Genomic DNA, 18,195 nt, shown 5'->3' with positions numbered 1-18,195 from the left:
CGATGCCCCTGCGGGGAGGACAGCGGCCCGCCGAGGAGCAGTAGGGGGGCGCCCCCCGCCCCGCTCGGCTGCGGCTCCGGCTCCCGCCCATTGTTCTCCCGGGGCCGCCGCGCTCGCCCGGGGCCGCTTCCCGCCGCCGGCGGCGGCGCGCTGGATGCGGGTTGCCGCCGCCGGCTCGCCGGGACCGGCGCTGCGCGGCGGCGGAGGGGGCAGCGGCTCCCGCGGGCGGCGGGGAGGAGGGGGCGGCGGTGAGCGGCGGCGCCGCCCGCCCCGCGGCCCCCGGCGGCCCGGCCGCCCCCCCCCCCGCGGCGAGGCGATGTTCCACTGCATCCCCCTGTGGCGGTGCAACCGCCATGTGGAGTCCATCGACAAGCGGCACTGCTCGCTGGCCGCCGTGCCCGAGGAGATCTACCGCTACAGCCGCAGCCTGGAGGAGCTCCTGCTGGACGCCAACCAGCTGCGCGAGCTGCCCAAGGTGAGCCCAAGGGAAGCGGGAACGGGGGCGGCCCCCGGCAGCGGGGCCAGGCCGCTCCCAGCCCCGCCGCCGCCCGGGGCGGGGGGCGCAGGTGAGCCGCCCCGGCAGGTGCCCGCCGAGCGCCCCGGCCCGGCGCCGGCCGGATGAGGCGCCGCCGCGCCCGCCCCGGGGCTGCGGTGAGGGGCTCCTGGAAGCCCCGGCGGTGCTGTGGCATCCCGGCCCCGGTCGGCACCGCGCGGTGTGGGGCGGCCGGGGCCGTCCGTCTGCGGTAGTAACCCCGGGAGTTAAAGGAAGAGCCGGAGCCTCGGGTTAGCGTTTAGCATTTCGCCGTAGTTTGATGGTAAATGAGCTTTAACGAGCAGAAGCTGGAGATGCGCGTCTTACGGGAGGAAGAGTACCGTTTGGAGGGCAGAGGGGTTAGGGCTGGAGTCACAGGATGTGAATATGTGTTGTGATTAACGTTCACGTCATCGGAATTACGAGACCTTGGAGGGTGTTAAGCCCTCCCCTTTTTCCCCCTTTCGATAGATCCTATCTGCTCTCTACATGGGGAAAAAACCAAAACCCGCTAGCAGATAACAGCGTTCCCGTTTCTGCCTTCCACTCCTGGAAACTTCGTCATGCAGTGCACTAGAGGCGCGTAAGCTTTTCCTTTTTTGCGGTGTAAGTCCCGCACAGTTGTCAGCATTTTGCTTCTTGCATGACACATGTATCCAGAGTTTTGTGCATAATGCTTTTTTGGTAGTATTTTCAAAGGCGAATTTACTTAAATTTAATGTTTTGACACGTTGAGGTGGTACCCGCCAGTGTGACTCACCGGCTGACACGTGCTGATTTTGGTAGAAAAACTCCATCAGAGTAATTCCAGCGAGGCAACGTTCGACTCCACGGACACAGAGCGAGTGGGAGACGTGATTGATGTTTGACTTGATGAACCAAGGGCATTTGTCAGTGTTTCCTCTTTAAACTTTGGACACCTCAGAAGCCTTTGTGAGTTGTGGTTGGTAGAGTTTGACACCAGAGGGGAAGTGTTATCTGGAAGCTGCACCTTAAAAGTGTGTGAACTCTTACTAACTTGGAATCCAAGAAACTGAACTCACTAGCCAGAGAAATTTTCAAAAGCACTTTTGTTTCTACCTGAATCAGAGTTGGTCTGTTCATACCAAAACCCAAACAGTTTTACTTTTCTTTTTTTAAACTCATTTCTCTCGCATAAACTGTTTTTTTTCACTCTAGCTAGTAAGAGTAATCATGGTGGAGAAATTTTCCTATAGACAGTAGTAAAGATGTTTAATTGAACTGACGTATTAAATTTGGCTTTTTCCTTTTGGAAAGCCTAGGTGCAGGTTTGCATCTTGTTGTGACTGAGCTCTTTATCCTTCTGAAGCAGAGCAAAACTGGTTTATGTAGCCTCCATGTGGGTGCGATTTTTACTTCCAGCAGTTTCTTACTGGCTTTGTGTGCAGACTACACTCGGGAGTCTCTTTCCTTTTGTACTAGGCTTTTCTTCTTAGTGTTGACTTTCAGGCTTGTACACTTCTTATTGCAGGGATACTGAATGTGCTTGTGACTGAAATCCTGTTGAGACCTATCTCTCTCTTTTTTTTTTTATTTTTTTTTAAATAATGAATCCCCCACAAACTGATTGCTGTGTACAAATGTAAACGATGATGTTTGTGGTGTTCTGTGGTATTTACTTCTGTAAACAGAGTGCAACTATTCATCATTTCTCCTCTTCCTTGAATTGTAATGTATGAAGTAGCCTTTTTTTGTCCTGTGATGGCTAAAAAGACCGCTTCTTGCCATTACTTACATGTGAGTACATATTAAGTTCCATACATGTAAAAAATATGTGAGGTGGTAAAAAAATCCCAACCACCCAGTCTCCTTGGCATTGCAGTGGAATCAAGCAAAAGCTGAAGTTAGGAAGACGACTTTTTTTATGTGCATGGATCAGATTACAGGAGTGCCTAAATATAGTGTAGGGATACGTTTGTGGGTTTTTAGCTGGACTGGGAGGAATCCGATGAAATACAACCACAGAGACATACTTGTAGTATCTGTCCTGAGTACTTTGTGCCTTGTCAGCAATGCAGGAAGGCATTTTTATTAGGGCTTCCTGCACAGACCTATGAACTTTACTTGTCAGTTCCTTATTAATGTTTTCTGATAAATGGAATATAGTGCTATCATCTCAGATAAGTGTTTACTCTCTGGGAGTTTTGGGTACAAAAATACAGCTGCAATCCTGGATGTGAAACTAATCTATTGAAGCTGGGAATGGATGGGAAGAGCCTTGTTGAAAGTCGCTGCTAGCAAATAGTTTTTAAAAGTTCTGCTATAGGAAACTGGCTGAGGAGAATAGTGGAAGATCTCTCTTTGGAAGGTAGCTACAGGGTACACTGTTCATTCCACTTGATATTAAAAGGGTAGCATTGATGCAAACTACAGATCCAGAATTGGAAATAAGTACAAAAAGCAGGGGTACACCACGCCTCTTGCAGGGAAAACACGAGGGAAGTCATTAGGGCATATAATTAACAAACTGTTAGGTCAGCATAGATCTTAGCGGTCGTTAAGCCCTTAATCTAGTGTAATGCATTATATTAGTCTTACCTTACCCTGATTAAGTTTCCTCTCTAGATGCGTAAAGGCAGTAACACAAAATCAAACCGTTTTTGGGCTGAGTTCAGGTCTAAACAAGTCAGGAGACTTGTTTAAGTCTCAGTGGCTGGCTAGTTAGATGTTTTCCTGTACTTCATGAACTCCTGAAGTTCACAGTGATCTGTGCCGATTCCTGGTGAATCATCTGTAGGCTGTGCTGATGCCGTAATATATCCCGTAACCGATAAGGTGTTCGTGTCCCTGAGATAGTTGTGATCCTCCTTAGGAAATTGCTGCTGTAAAGGCTCACCTTGAAATAGCGAAGAATCGCCCTGTAGACTTTGTGACTTGCAGCAGAAGTTGCTGTAGCTGGCTGGATGAGGAAGACCCCAACTCTGCTGCCCTGCTCTTCATTCTATGCCCTGGTAGTTCAGACCTCAACTTCCCGGTGTGGGCAGGTGCGGTGTGAAACAGCTATTACAGCAGGCAGGAGGTCTTGTTAATACTTCTCTGAAACCAAGCAGATATTGGTGAGTTCTTTTCCTGGCATTGCCATGCCGCAAGTCTGAGACAGTGATGATGGCTTTATCACTAGACGTCTGCTTTCCTTCCGCTTGCACCATTTTTTTCGTCCCTTCAAAACGTAAAGCGTTCTGAGGCAGATAAATATCATCAAGTGGCGTGTTGGAATACATGAATATCCTGTACTGTTTTCAAGTTGATGGGACAACTTGTGTTGGATGCACACGTTTCCCCCCTTCTCCCCTGTTTCTCCCTGACCCTGTTTCTATTAAGTAGCAATGAAAGGTGTTCGTTGGTTGGTTTGCTCCAATACACCAGTAAAAGAATGCACTCTAATACACCCTAACCCCTCCATTTTGGGGTACAGAAGTAGTCTTAGGCTTTGTTTAATCTGCAGTCTTCGATAGCATACTTAAAACCTCTATTATTCAAGAGGACACTAGAGCATGGCGTATGCTAGGGTGTCACCGAAAAAACCCCAACAAAACAAACACACGCAAAAATCCCCTCAAAAGACAGAAGACAGCTTAAAGAATTGCTTTAGCGTCTCGATGGGAAAGGACTAGAAGAAAGACCCAGCAATATTGCTGCGTTGTACGTTATGAGAGTCATCTGAAGTATCCCTAGGAGAGGAGAAACAAGAAATACGCTTGAATGATTTTGAAAGAATTACTTCGTTGGTTTTATTTTTGTTATGTGGGCTGACCAAAATGTATGGTAGAATTCTTCACCTCTTTCTAAGGGGAGAGGGGTAGGAAGGGTTCATCTGGAAAACATCTGAAAAGAAATGTCCAAGAAGCAGAGGGAGTTGTCTTTGTCCCCCATTATTTCCACTCCTCCCCTTGCTTGCTCCCTTGTGCCTGAATGCATATGTGGACCAGGGCTAACTCAGTTTTTCTGACCCCTTTTTCCCTACAAATACGTTTTTATTTTTTTCCTAAGCTATACCTGGCAGCCTCTCAGGAATACAAGTTAATAATTCATTTTTGTACAGTAACTTAGAAATTTCTTATATATCATTTTGCTACTGCACAGGGATCCTTTTGGTTTCCCGTGTCAGTACACTGATTCTTTCCCCAAATCTCCTTAACTGCTCTGCTGGATCTCTGGATCCTTCTTCCCTCCCTTCCCCAGTTACGTGATGGAGAACTTGTGCTTACATTGACAGCGACCTTTCTCTGCCGTTATCACTGGTGTCTCAGGCTCCTTGCCCCACGTGTTCATACTTTCTCATCCTCCCCCATCCTTGATGTCCCAGGATCTTGCTTACTTCCTTCGACCTAAACAGCTCTGTCTGCCTGTGTTTGTGATTCTTTGCTTCCTCTGCTGTCCCTTCTGTGCCAGATTCTCGACTGCCCTTGAAAACACTTGTTTTCTTTTCTTCGCACTTTGCTCTTTCCCCTTCCTTTCTGCTGCCTCCCAGGTTCCCTCTTCTACTCTTGCCCTTCCTGCAGGATGAGCCAGCCTGGTGGGATGTGCTGGAGGAGCAGGCTGTGTACTATTAAGCTGCTGGTGGTTTTCCACAATATTGAGGTCTCTCTAGCCTTTCTTGGCAGATGTGGCTGTTTTCCCACAGAACAGCAATTTCTAGCTGTCAGCATGCTTCTCACCACTTCTGCTTTACAAGACAAATTAAAGAGCTGCACCCTTCTGTCTCAAAAGGAAGGGCTTTGTATAGGGCCAGAGGTAGAGTGTGGCTCTTAACTTGCTTAAATAATGCCTTCTCCTGTGTTGGATCCTAAGTGCCTTCTGTTGAATATTTAGTGTATCTGATTTGATTGGAAAAAACCATAGTATGTAGTCACCAGTGTGCTTAGAGTGACTTAAAAATGTAGTTTGTGGGGTTTTTTTTCTAAACCTGGACCATTTTTATTTTCCTTAGGAGTGAAAATGTGAAGTCTTTTTCAACTCAAGCTGTAATGTGTAGTATATCATTTGCTACACGTCAAAAACTATATTTCACCGAAGAGTAGGCTTTCTGGCAGATTGCTTTGATAGGAGAAAATAACACATTCTGCATGATGCATTTCAATAGCTTCTCTAATGAAAAGCATCAGATAAAAATAAGATGCTTTCAATTCTATAGATCAGTCTGTAGTCAATGGAATGTTTCCTACCCCTGTACATTAGAATTTAAAGGCCAATACATCCTGTCAACTTAATTTCTCTGTGCATGGAGTTTGCAGTACAAAACATTTTTTTTTTTTTTCACTGGTAAAAAACCCAAACATCTTATGAACCTTTGAATGCACTATTGTATTTTGGCTTTTATATTAAATCACTGGCATTTGTTGCATTGGTGGGTGGTGGAAAATAGCTTATAACTCTTATTTTGCTGCTGTTTTGTCTTGCTGCTACTCGGTTCTTTTACTCAAAGGATAAAGACCACTTTCCCATGAGACTTTTTGCAGATGTTACGTAAAAACTCCAATGGCAAAAAGAAATTAATTAAAAATTTCATGTATGCACTTAGTTTAGCTTAGGAGTCTGCTGAACTCTTTCTTCTTTTGGGAATGATTTTTATGTAGTGTTTGTAAACCTAATCTGATGCAACTCTGAATCATTTCACTTCTCTGTTTGGGTTTATAGATTGTATCTGTCATCTGTAATTTTTCTTCGTGGTGTTATACGCTAAAGCTTCTCTGTAGAGTTACTTGGTTGATGGGAGGCCCGCTCCCCGAGAGAACTGGTTAAACCCTGGCGTCCTCCCGTACCCCAGTTTCTGTGTTAGAGAAACCGATGGTGTGCTGCTGCTTGGCATTCAACTTAGGCAGTGTCTGTATCTCTTTACTATGTGTGGTGTTGAAATCCAGGGTGCTGTTATTATACCAAAATCTTGTGAAAGCTCCTTCAGAAAAAGTCCCTCTGTTCTTCCCGTACCACACCTCTTTCTCAGGAAAAAAAACCTTTTAGATGAAATTTCACTGTTCTACCGTAGTTTCTCCCATTAAGCAACCATAAGTCTGAAAGACGCTTGCATGGTCAATGGCCAGTATTCTCCTGTGGAAAGCAATGATACCATACTGTACCTCTCCTTAAATATGTGCTTACGGGTTGTAACCATCCCTTCTTAAGATGTAAACATCTAGAAGCTTTATTTCCTTTTTTTCAAATTTTTAATCTCATTGGGATCACAGAGACATGGTGGGATATCTCACATGACCGGAGTGCTGCAATGGATGAATATAGGCTCTTCAAGAAGGACAGGCCAGGAAGGCAAGGATGGGGAGCTGCCCTTCATGTGAGAGAGCAGCAGGGATATGTGAAGCTTTGCCTTGGGTTGGATGATGGGGCAGCTGAGAGCAGGTTGGGATTAGCGGGTGACATTGTTTTGGGTGTCTGCTGTAGACTGCCTGATCAGGAAGAAGCAGTAGATGATGCCTTGTTCGGATAACTGGAAGAAGCCTCACATTCAAAGGCCCAGGTCCTCATGTGGGTCTTGAACCACCCTGACTTCTGCTGGAAGGACAACATAACAAGGCATAAGCAATCCTGGAGTTTTCTGAAGTGCATTGATGACTTCCTAATATAAGTGATCAAGGAGTTAATGGACAGAGGTGCTCTGTTGGACCTCATAAACAGGAAGAGACAGGTTGAGATGTGAAGGTCAGGGTTGCAGTGGCTGTAGTGACTGTGAGATGGTGGAGTTCAGGATCCTGAGGGGAGGGAACAGGGCAAAAAGCATCACAACCCCGGACTTCAGGAAACAGGCTTTGGCCTGTTCCAGGGATCTGCTTGGAGGTGGTTGATAAGAAAGATGTTTATGCTGCCATTCAGAGGGACATTGACAGACTGGAGAAATGGGCAGAGAGGCATCTCATGAAGCTCAGTAAAGAGAAACATAAAGCCCTGCAAACACCTGGGGAGGAATAACCCAATTCTCCAGTACAGGCTGGGGACCAACCGTCTGGAAAGCAGCTTTGCAAAAAAAGGCCTTGGGTGACCTGGTGGACAAGCTGACCATGAGCCGGCAATGCTCCCGCATGGCAAAGAAGGCTAATGGTATCCTGGGCTGCATTAGGAAAAGCATTGCCAGCAGGTGATCCTTCTCCTCTGTCCAGCACTGAGGGAAGCACATCTGAAGTGGTGTGTCCAGAGCTGGGCTTCCCAGAAGAAGGGTCATGGGCATACTGGACTGGGTCCTGCAAAGGGCCACAAAGACGATTAAGTGCTTGGAGCATCTGTCATATGAGAAGAGGTTGAAAGAGCTGGGATAGTTTAGCGTGGAGAAGAAAAAGGCGCTGGGGATCTTATTGGTGTATATAGATACCTGATGAGAGGCTGTAAAGAAGACAGAGCAGAACTCTTCACAGTGGTGCCCCATGACATTATAAAAGGCAATGGGCACAGACTGAAACAGGAAATTTCATCTGAAATCAGAAAACACTTTTTTTTATTGTGAGGGTGGTCAAATGCTGGCACAACCCAGAGAGGCTGTGGAGTCTCCATCTCTGGAGGTGCTCAAAACCTGACTAGACATGGTCCCAGGTGACCTGTTCTAAGTGTCCCGTGCTTGAGCAGGGGGTTTGGACTAGGTCATTTCCAGAGGTCCCTTCCAACCTCAACTGTTCTATGATTCTGTAGAGGGCGTATCAAGGTTCTTGCCTGTCTTTAGCTTTGATGTTTTTAATGACGCAAATAGAATTGTCATGTTTTTCACTGTTTATTCACCCTCAAACACTTAATTGCATTTTACGTTTAGCATCGATAGTGTCATGGTGTTTTTGCACATCTTACTGTAAATCCTGGAAGAAATACCACTATACGATTTGAACAAGTGTGTTATTTCCGGTTAATATCACACAGTAAAGGTAGTTTTACTGAAAGTTTAAGAATTTTTTTTTTGGTATGACAAATGCTATGTAAAATACTTTCTAAGAACACCTGCAACTTTACAACTTCAGTGTCTTGAGAATACTTACCTTTTGTAAAAACCTTTTGTGAGCATACTCAATTACTACTGGTGTGCAATGCATGCTTGAATTATTAAAATAAATAAGTTTTGTAGAGAAACAACATTGGATCCTTATATTAATATCCCTCTAAATATAAACCGCTGTGCAGAAGGCTCCAAGTAAGTTTATTACCTGCTAAATATCTCTAGTTTTTCTGCTAGCTTCCAGATTCTTCTGTTGTATTGCTTAAGACTTGAAGAAAATACTATGCCTTTTGACATCAAATTTGAAAGACCACAGTCTGATGGGAGCAGAGGGAGAACTTAGCCTGGTGTCCCCTTTGAAGTCTGACTTCCCTGTTAATGTCCATACAGATGATTTTGAAGTCTGCTTGGATTGAAATATTTTCTAAAGGCAGTTTTTCTGTAGTCCCAACATCCCACCTAGTAACAGCGGAGTTCTACTGATTTTTGACCTCACTTGGAAGAAAGTAATTAGGTGGTTATCTTTCAATACTTTTAACCTTTTTTTTTTTTCTGTAAGGGGTGTATTGTTGTAGTAAATTGGTAGCATCCCCTTCTCTGTGTGATATACACAGATGGGACAAGGTTTTGGGCAGAGATTATACATCTGTAGCTCTAAAATAAATGTTATGATTATACATAGAGCTATTTTTCTGATTTATATCAGTTGGTCTAAAAAAAGATGTTACCTCCTGCAAACAGTCTTGTATACTGGAAAAATGCATGCTAGAAATTCATTAGTGAGATTAAATGTGTGGGGTTTTTTTTTTTTTTTTTGTTTCTCCAAATGGCAAATGCCTTTAACTGCAATGAATCCATATTTTGTTGTAGCAGATGTTTTCTGGACTCTTAAAGGCAGAGATATTCCCTCCCACCACTGTACTCTAATGCCTGTGGCGTCAAGTGCTCTTTAACCTTTGTTGCCTCTGTTTAAGCGACACAAAAGAGAAAGTAAATCCTTGCCTGCCAGGAAACAGTATGAGGCAACCTGTTCAATGCATCGCTCGGTAGAGCAGCATTTTGATTCAGAGCTGCAGTGTATTGTTTTTTGAGAGTGGAGAGTCCCTTGTTCATTTTTTAAAATGGATGGTAACAACTGAGACTAGGACCTGCAATTGGCCCGTTGTTGACTGTAGTTCAGAAAATGTCAGGTGCTTTGCAAATAGGGGCCAGAAACGGAGCAGGCAGATGTTGAATGCCAGCTTCAGTGAGGCATCGGTTGTCATTTTTGCTCTGTCTCCTGTAGACCCTTCCCCAACCCTTCTTCCTGGCTGATCCTTCCTGTCGGGCTTTAAAGCATCCATGGGAGGGGGAGATAGCAGTTGCAGCATCTGGTTCTGTTTAGGGTACCTGCCCTAAGAACTGCGATCTTTCATTAATACTTTCTCTTGTCATGAAATCTGGTCATTTTATTAATGTTTTGTGTAGATTCCTGCTTGAATGTCTGCCCCTATGCCATCTTCCATTATTATTCATGTTGACAAACTTGGTGCTGGGATGCTGCAAGACCAAAGTACAGCTTCAATATTCTACAGACATGGTTTGGGCAGTGAAACAATCTTTGACCATGCCAGAGAACTGCACCGGCTCTGGTTTCGCCATGAAACATGCGAAGACAGAATTAGAGACCTCAACTGTGTGCAGCAGTTGTCCATTTGCTGGCTTGCCAGCTAGCAAGTGGGCAGACGTCTGCATGCCGTGGTCCATCACCAGCTGCTGCTGCATCTCCTCATGGCTTGAGAGGAAATCCAGTAGCTGCTTCTAGTAACACTTCGATACAGAGTCATCAACTGCATGATGACTCTGCTGTGCGGCACTGTGAATTAGTCCCTGCCCTCAGAAATTGTTTCAGTATCTCACTTAGTACTTTATTTGAAAATTAAAGTGTGTTTGGCCTGAAGGAACACGAGGGAGCCACATTTGTGAAACCCTGTTGCCCTCACCAGCTGTCTGTGCTCGCGGGTGGAAGCAGGCAGAGTGGCTTGAGGGATCTTCGTGTTGATGGCAGGCTTTGTGGGAGATGCCAGGCTGATAGCTCCCGTACTAGACTTCACCGGAGTCTGCCTGAGCTCTCGGCACACTTCGTGAATGTGGAGTGGGATCCAGCTTTCTCAGTGTTTCACTGTGCAACGAGTGTTCAAGGAACGTGTGGACGTGGCATTGCGGGACATGGTTTAAAGGGCATGGTGGTGTTTGTTGGTTGATGGTTGGACTCGATGATCTTACAGGTCTTTTCCAACCTTAGGGATTCTGTGATTCTGTGAGTTAGGATGTGTATCTAGAGGAAGGTGTCCGCTTTCAGTGCCCTTGCTGGTTTTCCTCAGTGCTCCCGCTCGTGCTGCTGGTGGGTTTCTCTGGGATGGATTTTAAGACGGTGATGTAGAGGACTGCATCCTAGAAGGACTTTTTTGCTTACAAGTTAATTGTGGCTTTCGACTGGGGGTGCCTTACGGCTTGAGTGTAGGGCAGGCTGTGCTGCAGCTCGCGGTGAGTCTAAGCATGGCCATGGTTCTCATCGGCTCCAGGCTGGTATGTCCAGTGGCTGACTCTGGAGTCGAAGCAATGGCTGAAATTGCACCAGTTGGTTAGTGTAGGGCGTGGGAGTGTCCTTTCCTCTTGGAATCCTTAGTATTGAGTGTCCCCTACGGATGGTTTTTCAAAGGGTTGACTATCGATGACTTCCAGAAAAGGAGGTGGGGAAGGAATGAGGAAAAGCTTGCCCTACCCTCTCTGCCTTTGTCCTTCTGAGAAACAGGGGGAATGTGTTTGTGTGTATGCCTGTAGGAGAGCCTGGTTATTAAACACATCCTCAGGAAGCAGAACACTTGAATTTAGTGCTGCTTCTGCCTTACATGATTTAATCCCTGTTCTCCTCGTAGTGTCCTGACCACCAAGCAGTGTGTTCGCCTAAAAAAAGGTTGGGGTTCCCCTGCTCTCTTGCTGAAGCCATGCAATGGTGCAGACCAAAAAACCCCCACTTCTAGGGGCCAAAAGCAAGTGATTCGGTAGTCTAGTGGTTGGGGACCTCGTTGGGGAGCTGGAAAGTATGCTCAGCTGTGCTGTGAGGTTATTTCACGGATTTGATGCCTTATCTTGTTCACTGCTTTGCTTACCAGAAACGAATTGCAGCTTCTGCTTGTGTTTGCCTGAAGAAAGACCTTTTTCCGAGGTCTTTCTGAGGCAGTATAAAAAGGGTGGGGGAAGGATTGATTGCAATTTCCCTTATCTGGTGGCTGAAGGAGGACACGTAGCTGGTGAATGGAAGTGAACAAATAAAGTGAAGTCTTCCTCCATTGAGTTTTGTTTACAATGTAGGAGGAGAAAATGGAGCCTGAAGTAAGATTTGAAGCAGGAATGCAATTAGGAGTTAAACTGTGTTTAGATTACTGTGTGTCACTTTTTAATTCTAAAGCGCGGATATTCTTTAGCTGGTCAGTTACAGGTTTGGAAAATGGGTGAAATAAATATAGATGGTGTTTAAGAAACGGGACGTAGTAATGTACTGTGTCTTGGTAGTTTACTTAATTCCCGTTTGAATATAATACTGTAATTTCCTGAAGAAGCCATAAAGCTGAGGCAGCATGCGTATGTTGAAAATCCATATTGGTGTCCAAGGGAGACTTGACATAAGAGCAAATACTCACGAATTTTTAAGCTTGTCAGCAACAGCTCAAGTGCCTGCACCAAAGAAAAGAAAACCCTCTTTCTATCCTGTGTGAATATAACCCTGAAACTGGAGTTAATTTGCAGTTTTCTTCCTCCTCTCCCTCTCGTTCTAATTTCTGCTGCTCATGCTGGCCCATCTCGAAAACTAGGCAGTGAATTTCATAAAGGTGCCAATTTTAATTCTCTTTGCTGCTAGTAGTAGCCTTTTTATGGAAACATTTTGCTTAACACAGTAAGCATTTAGTTAGGCTGCCTATGCCAGATGGGTTTGGAGTGTGACATGTCTCTTCGCACTGGAAAGGCTCTAGCAGTGAGATGTTGCTCCTCCCCCTAAACAGCGCTAGCTGCAAGTAGGTCTTTGTGCCCTCCTGTGCTTTTTATTTCGGTTGCCTACTGTTTTCATCTATTTCCATTTATTTTCTTTTTCCATCGGGAAAGGTGCTGAAGCATTCAGGCAAGATTCTCAGGCATTAATGTTTTTTGTTGCAGGAGTGAACCATTGAAAGAAGGCCAGCAACATGTGGTGTTTTGGCCACTTTCGCAGGAGGAAATATTTAGTTTTATCAATCCTGCTAGTTTGGCTTAATTCTATTCACTTTTATTCCTAAAATCGAGTGCCAGTTTTAGTGCTATTCTTTAAAAAAAAAAAAGTAGTATGAAAAATGAGGGCTGTGGGATCACACTGTCTGTTTATACTTTTCAGTGAGTCACACGCATCTCTCATATTTTTTTTTTTCTTCTGTTGGCTGACATTGACCCAATTTTGTCAGAATGAAGTTTTTTTAAAAATATGTGGCTGGGTGAGAGGCTTGGTTAGTTTTCCAGTGCGAGAAAGTCTCTCTCTATTCAAGATGTGTGCTCTTAGAAAATCCATATAAGAGGAACCTCTATAAATTCTTTGAGAGCAGGAGAAACTTCAGTTGAAGGTTGGGAATTGCCGCTAAATAGAAAGTTGTAGGCTTCTTTAGTGCTGCTGCTCATGCAATTATTTGTTTCGTTGAAGCACTATTAATTAGGCTGGCTAAACTAAGCACTATTAAAAGTGTTGCCAAGATACTCGTAGAGATGTCGGGTCTGCAATCAAAACCTACTATTACAGTGTGCTGGGTGGATGTGCTGCTCTGGCCAACAACCCCATTGCACTTTGGTTCGTGTTAGAACTTTTCAAATAGAGGCTGAACTGTGTCTGATATATCAAATTAGGAACATGTTTCTGTTGGTATATATTTAAGAAATTACAGCTATTTTTATATATATATGTATTCATGTTTGTTGAACTCTAGTCAGTAAGCTCTTAATTCTCTTTCTTCGCTGTGGTCTTTTTGATAGGTAAAACAAATATGGCAAAAAGGAGGTGCTTGCCTCTCCAGTAGTGCCTTAGAGCACTAATAATGTGCCTTACATAAAGGAAGAATAGTTACGGAAGTGGGAGTAGGATGTACTAAACATGCAAGAGTGACTGAGTTCTGTAGTTTAAAGGAAAAAAAACAAACAAGAAGTTCAAAGAAATGCAATTCACATAACTGCAGTTTCTGATTTTTATCTAGGAAATGGTGTCATTCATTAAAAATTGTTATGCAAACTAGAAATAAAGCTCCCAGTTCATTTTTCTTTTAAGTACTCAGTTAAAGAAACAGGAATGCCTTTAAATATTGTGTAATTTTGTTTGTTGCACACGTGCTCTGCACATTTAATAAATATATACAACACTGACACTTGGTGCGGTGAGGGCCCTCAAACCTTCCTAGGGATGCCCAGCTCTTAATAGCTTTTTGATGTCCCTTCTGTCTTTTAACCATATGCCTTCTGTCTTTTCTCACTTGCCAGTGTAGAGCATCTCTGGCATGGACAACTGTTGCTTATGAGATTTGTAGTAGAACATCAATATTTATAACTGTCATATGGTTTAGCAGCTACATGCTGGCTGAGGAACACTTTTTGGGAAGTATTTATTTTGGACAGAGTTAGGACAGATTGGGATCTCTTCTATGGATTGTACTCCTGCTGTGTTTTCACAAAAGTATCTTTAAGTGCTTTTCTAAGCTTCTGATGGATTCTTGGTTTAGTCATATTTATTAATATTTAGCAAAAGGGATGCATTTGTTTTAGACGATAAAAAGAATGTTAATGATATGAAAATGCAGTTATGGATCTTGTGAGCATAAAGAAGGATTAAAAAAACATTAGTGGCTATTTTAATTGTAATATCAGTTTTTAGGGAGCTAGAAATGTAGAACTGTAATCTTCCTCTTAGAATTTTAACTGTTATCAAAGGCCTTTAATTCTTGGGGGGGAAGAGTGCCATTCTGACTCAAAAAATGCCTTTGAATTTTCACATTCAGATCTGGTGCATCTTTTGACTGCTGTTTATAAACTTTTTAAAGCTCTGTCCTTTTTATTCCCTAAAAGGAACCCAACTTTTAGAGGGAAAACACATTAATTTCAGTTCTGTTTTATTTTCCTGCGACAAGGAACAACAATGTATAGTGAAAGATTGGTGCTGAGGTTAAAACCTGGTTTATGATCTTGGGTATAAGACACTCAAACTAAGATTGAAACCCTGTATCATAATACAGATTCATAAGGCTATGCTTTTACCTTGTGTCCTAGTAAGATGCCTGTCTTACTGTCCCTTTTTGTGTCGATCTCAGATAGAATTGAGCGACATTCAGAGCACACACTCCAGCACCTAAATAAAATACTATAAAAAAAGAGGTGCTAATTTCCAAGAAAGGATTGCAGGTGATTAAATTTAAGCAGATATCCCAAACTTCCTAGCATCTTCCAGTTACCCTGAGGGGCAGAACCCATGGGGGTGCAGGCACGCACACATGCCAGGAGTGGGTGAGATGCACAGGTTCTGACTGCTGGGCAAAAATGCCTGCGCAACTCCGGGGGCACAAAACTCGCTCGGAATTTGAGGAGTCCAGTCAGTTATGGGCAAAACGACTTGTATACAAAGTCATTTAATTCTGCCCAAATCCTCACCACTTGCAGTCACTCTCATTCAAAGGCCTGCCTGGAAGAGAGGAAAGCTATGATGAGATTAAGAGCTCTCCAACTTTCATATGGATGCCTACATCTTAATAGGTTTTTAATGACCGTTTTGTCTTTCGATCACCAGCTGCTTGCAGTGCCTGGGGTTGACCTGGCTTGCAGCTTGGCCTGTCTCCTTCGATGGTTGTTTCTCCTTAGGGGCTGCCAGGCCCTCTGAGCCCATAGCTGGGGGTCAGGGAAAGTTAGCATCCTGTCTGCATTGCATGCCCATGTCCTCACCGTAGAGACAGGGCTGGGTTGGGTTCCTCTTCAAGCCGGGAAGACCTGGAATCGTGCGTATCCCGCCCAACTTTCATTAGTCCTTCTGAAACTGGGCTGCGGAGCGGAGGATATATGAGGCTAGAGAGAAAGTCTTCCCGAGGGAGGCTGGCTCTGTAACCTAGTTGGTTATGGTGCTCACTGGTGAAGAAGACCTCGGCCGCCCCTCTCTGTGGGTTTTCTGGATCGTCCTTTAGAAGTGTCTCTCTGCATTAACTTCCTAATGAGCCCCAGTGTGTAATTAGGATGCTTTTAATTAGCCTACTGGGTAGCCTCACCCCGTTAATGATTTAGAAGCAAGCACTCTGGATTTCACTAGTGTCTGTCTGCTGTGATATTTAATAGCGAGCTTTACAGAAGTTTTTTTTTTTAAATAAATTTTCATTTTGGGTAAAACACAGGTTATAGTCTGTAAAAATTAAAATGTTCATTCTGATACGGGTCTGAAAGAGGTCTGCATAACTGATTTTAAGCAATAACTTTAATTAGCTCAAATTTTGAAAGCAGCTTCCAGTTATTGCTTATCATTTATCATGCTTATGTGAGTTATGTGAATATTTTCTGACATGGAATTTTTTCTTTCTTTCAGCCTTTCTTCCAACTTGTGAAGTTACGGAAACTTGGACTTAGCGATAATGAAATCCAGCGGCTCCCTCCAGAAATAGCGAATTTCATGCAGCTGGTGGAACTTGATTTGTCTCGAAATGGTAAGCGCCAATGTTAATTTGTTTGATTCTATACCGTCCTATGACATGGTGTATACAACTGGGTTAGTGGGAATTTTCTGTCTCTGGAGTTGCTATCTGTGTCCTGCAGAATGCTTTCCTGTGTCATTCATGGATTTGCCTGTAGTTCTAGATGGGAAGGGGAGAAGGAGCAGAGGAGGGCTGGTGGTGGAAATACAGTAATAAAATAAAGCCTGACTGTAGTTCTGCCTTTCTGAGAGCCTGCTTTATTTTCCAATTTAAAGAATGCTTTGCATCCTGTTTTTATGTGTGTCTGTCACAATGTTGATTTCTTTCCCCAAGCTCTCTGAAATGCCTAGAATTTAAAAAGAAAAAAAAAAAAAGATTGAAAGAAAAAAGCTCCTTTCTGTCCAAAAAAAGGCTGCCTATGGGTTAGAAGTCCAATTCTTTGTCTCTGCTTTCCTCTTTACCTGTGATTAGTAAGAGGCAGAGTGCTGGTATTTCTAGTTCTACTTCTGGAAGAAAAATCAGTCTGTTTGTCACCTGCAGAGATAAATTCAGAAAAGGATGCTGGGAGAAACTCTTTTAAAATGTGCTGTTGGAAACCACATGGGTTTATCATTCAGTTGTAATGTTCGCTGCTTATATTGTCCCGAGCTGTGATGGAGTGAAAACATTCTTTTTTTTTTTTTTTTTTCTCTTTTTTTTTTTTTCCCCCTTCTGTGGCCTGGTGAACTTACCAGTTCTGCAAGAACTTCAGGGGCTGTGGGTCACCTTTAAGCAGCCTTATGACCCAGTGATCTAGAAACAGCGAATCTGTGTTACCGAATTAAAGCAACTGTCAGCTATTTTTGCCTCCTTATATGCAGTGAATATGCACAAAATGCCCTCTGAGCTGTGATGGTTGGGGTGGGAGAGAGTAAGGTTGCATAAGCTTGTAAATAAGTGAGGGATGTAACTGAATATTCAGAAGAAATAGTGTAATGGGGAGCCTTTCTTTCTTTACGGTTTAACTTCACATTGACCCTTTGCTGCTGAAGAATATTCAATGGTCATTTCACCTTTCTGTAACTATCTGAAATTTGCTTCTTTCCTTTATTTGTTTGGTGCTTTTAATGCCATCTTTATCTGATAATATAATTGATGAAGCATAATGAGTCTCCAGGCAGTTGCTGAAAAATTTCTGTGAACCGTATAATTTTATGCATATTTGCAAAACCTTGTAAGAGAAGAAAACTGGGAAAAAAAAAACAACTAAGAGACAGAAGAAACACATTAGTTAAAACATTTTAGAAATACACAAGCATTAATTGACGCAGTATTTTGGCTGCTGAGTTTGGCTGAGTTGGGTGCTGTCTGTGACAGACCTTACACAAAAGGAAACACTCTGTTGGCTTACTAGTTCTTTTTACAAATGAATAACTAGCTGCAAAAGAGCTGGTGGATCAGAGCCATGTGAACTCTTGTCAGCCTGACTTGGAAGTTGGCTTGAGAGCTCAACTGTAACGAGAACAGATGGTGTGAACATTTATGGTTGGGTAGATGTGTGTGTGTCGTTAGAAGTTACTGCACAGGGCAATGTTTTCTCAAGCGATGGGTTGGACTAATGCAGGTGGCAGGGAGCAGTTGCTTTCCTATATCCAAGGTTCAGTGCTAATCACCCATTTTATTGCATTACTTTCTCTTCTCTGTGGTTCATTGTAGAAGGTGACTGATACTGCTTCCCTCTGCTTAATCATGTCACAGTTGCTGCACGACTTGAGTCTTCAAATGAAAAACGTGGTGTGCGAGGTGATGCAGGGGGGCCATGGCAGAAGATGACTGATGTTAACTTTCTGCTGTTTGGTCATGTTATGGTTGTCTCACAGCTCTTCAAATTAAAAGGCAAAACACACACCATCTGGGGTGCTGCAGGGGGAATTCTCACATAAGATATTGGAGATTTACAGTATTTTCATTTCTTAGCTTTGTATTTTGAACCCACCTTCCAATCTGCAGATTCTCAACCT

At 43.7% G+C, this 18,195-nt stretch overlaps 1 protein-coding gene across 1 annotated transcript in view; it reads left to right on the top strand.

Annotated features, from left to right (window-relative positions):
* The first annotated feature begins 316 nt into the window (after positions 1-316).
* The window catches only part of LRRC1 (leucine rich repeat containing 1), a 71,442-nt gene continuing 53,563 nt past the window's right edge, over positions 317-18,195 (top strand). The window contains exons 1-2 of the mRNA XM_059834428.1: positions 317-475; positions 16,090-16,207. Of these exons, the coding sequence (XP_059690411.1) occupies positions 317-475; positions 16,090-16,207 (277 nt within the window). The remainder of the gene's footprint in view (positions 476-16,089; positions 16,208-18,195) is intronic.

The sequence above is a fragment of the Gavia stellata genome, chromosome 2 (assembly GCF_030936135.1).
Source record: "Gavia stellata isolate bGavSte3 chromosome 2, bGavSte3.hap2, whole genome shotgun sequence".
Lineage (NCBI taxonomy): Eukaryota > Metazoa > Chordata > Aves > Gaviiformes > Gaviidae > Gavia > Gavia stellata.
The sequence above is the reverse complement of the archived record's forward strand: the minus strand, read 5'-3'. Positions and strand labels throughout refer to the sequence as shown.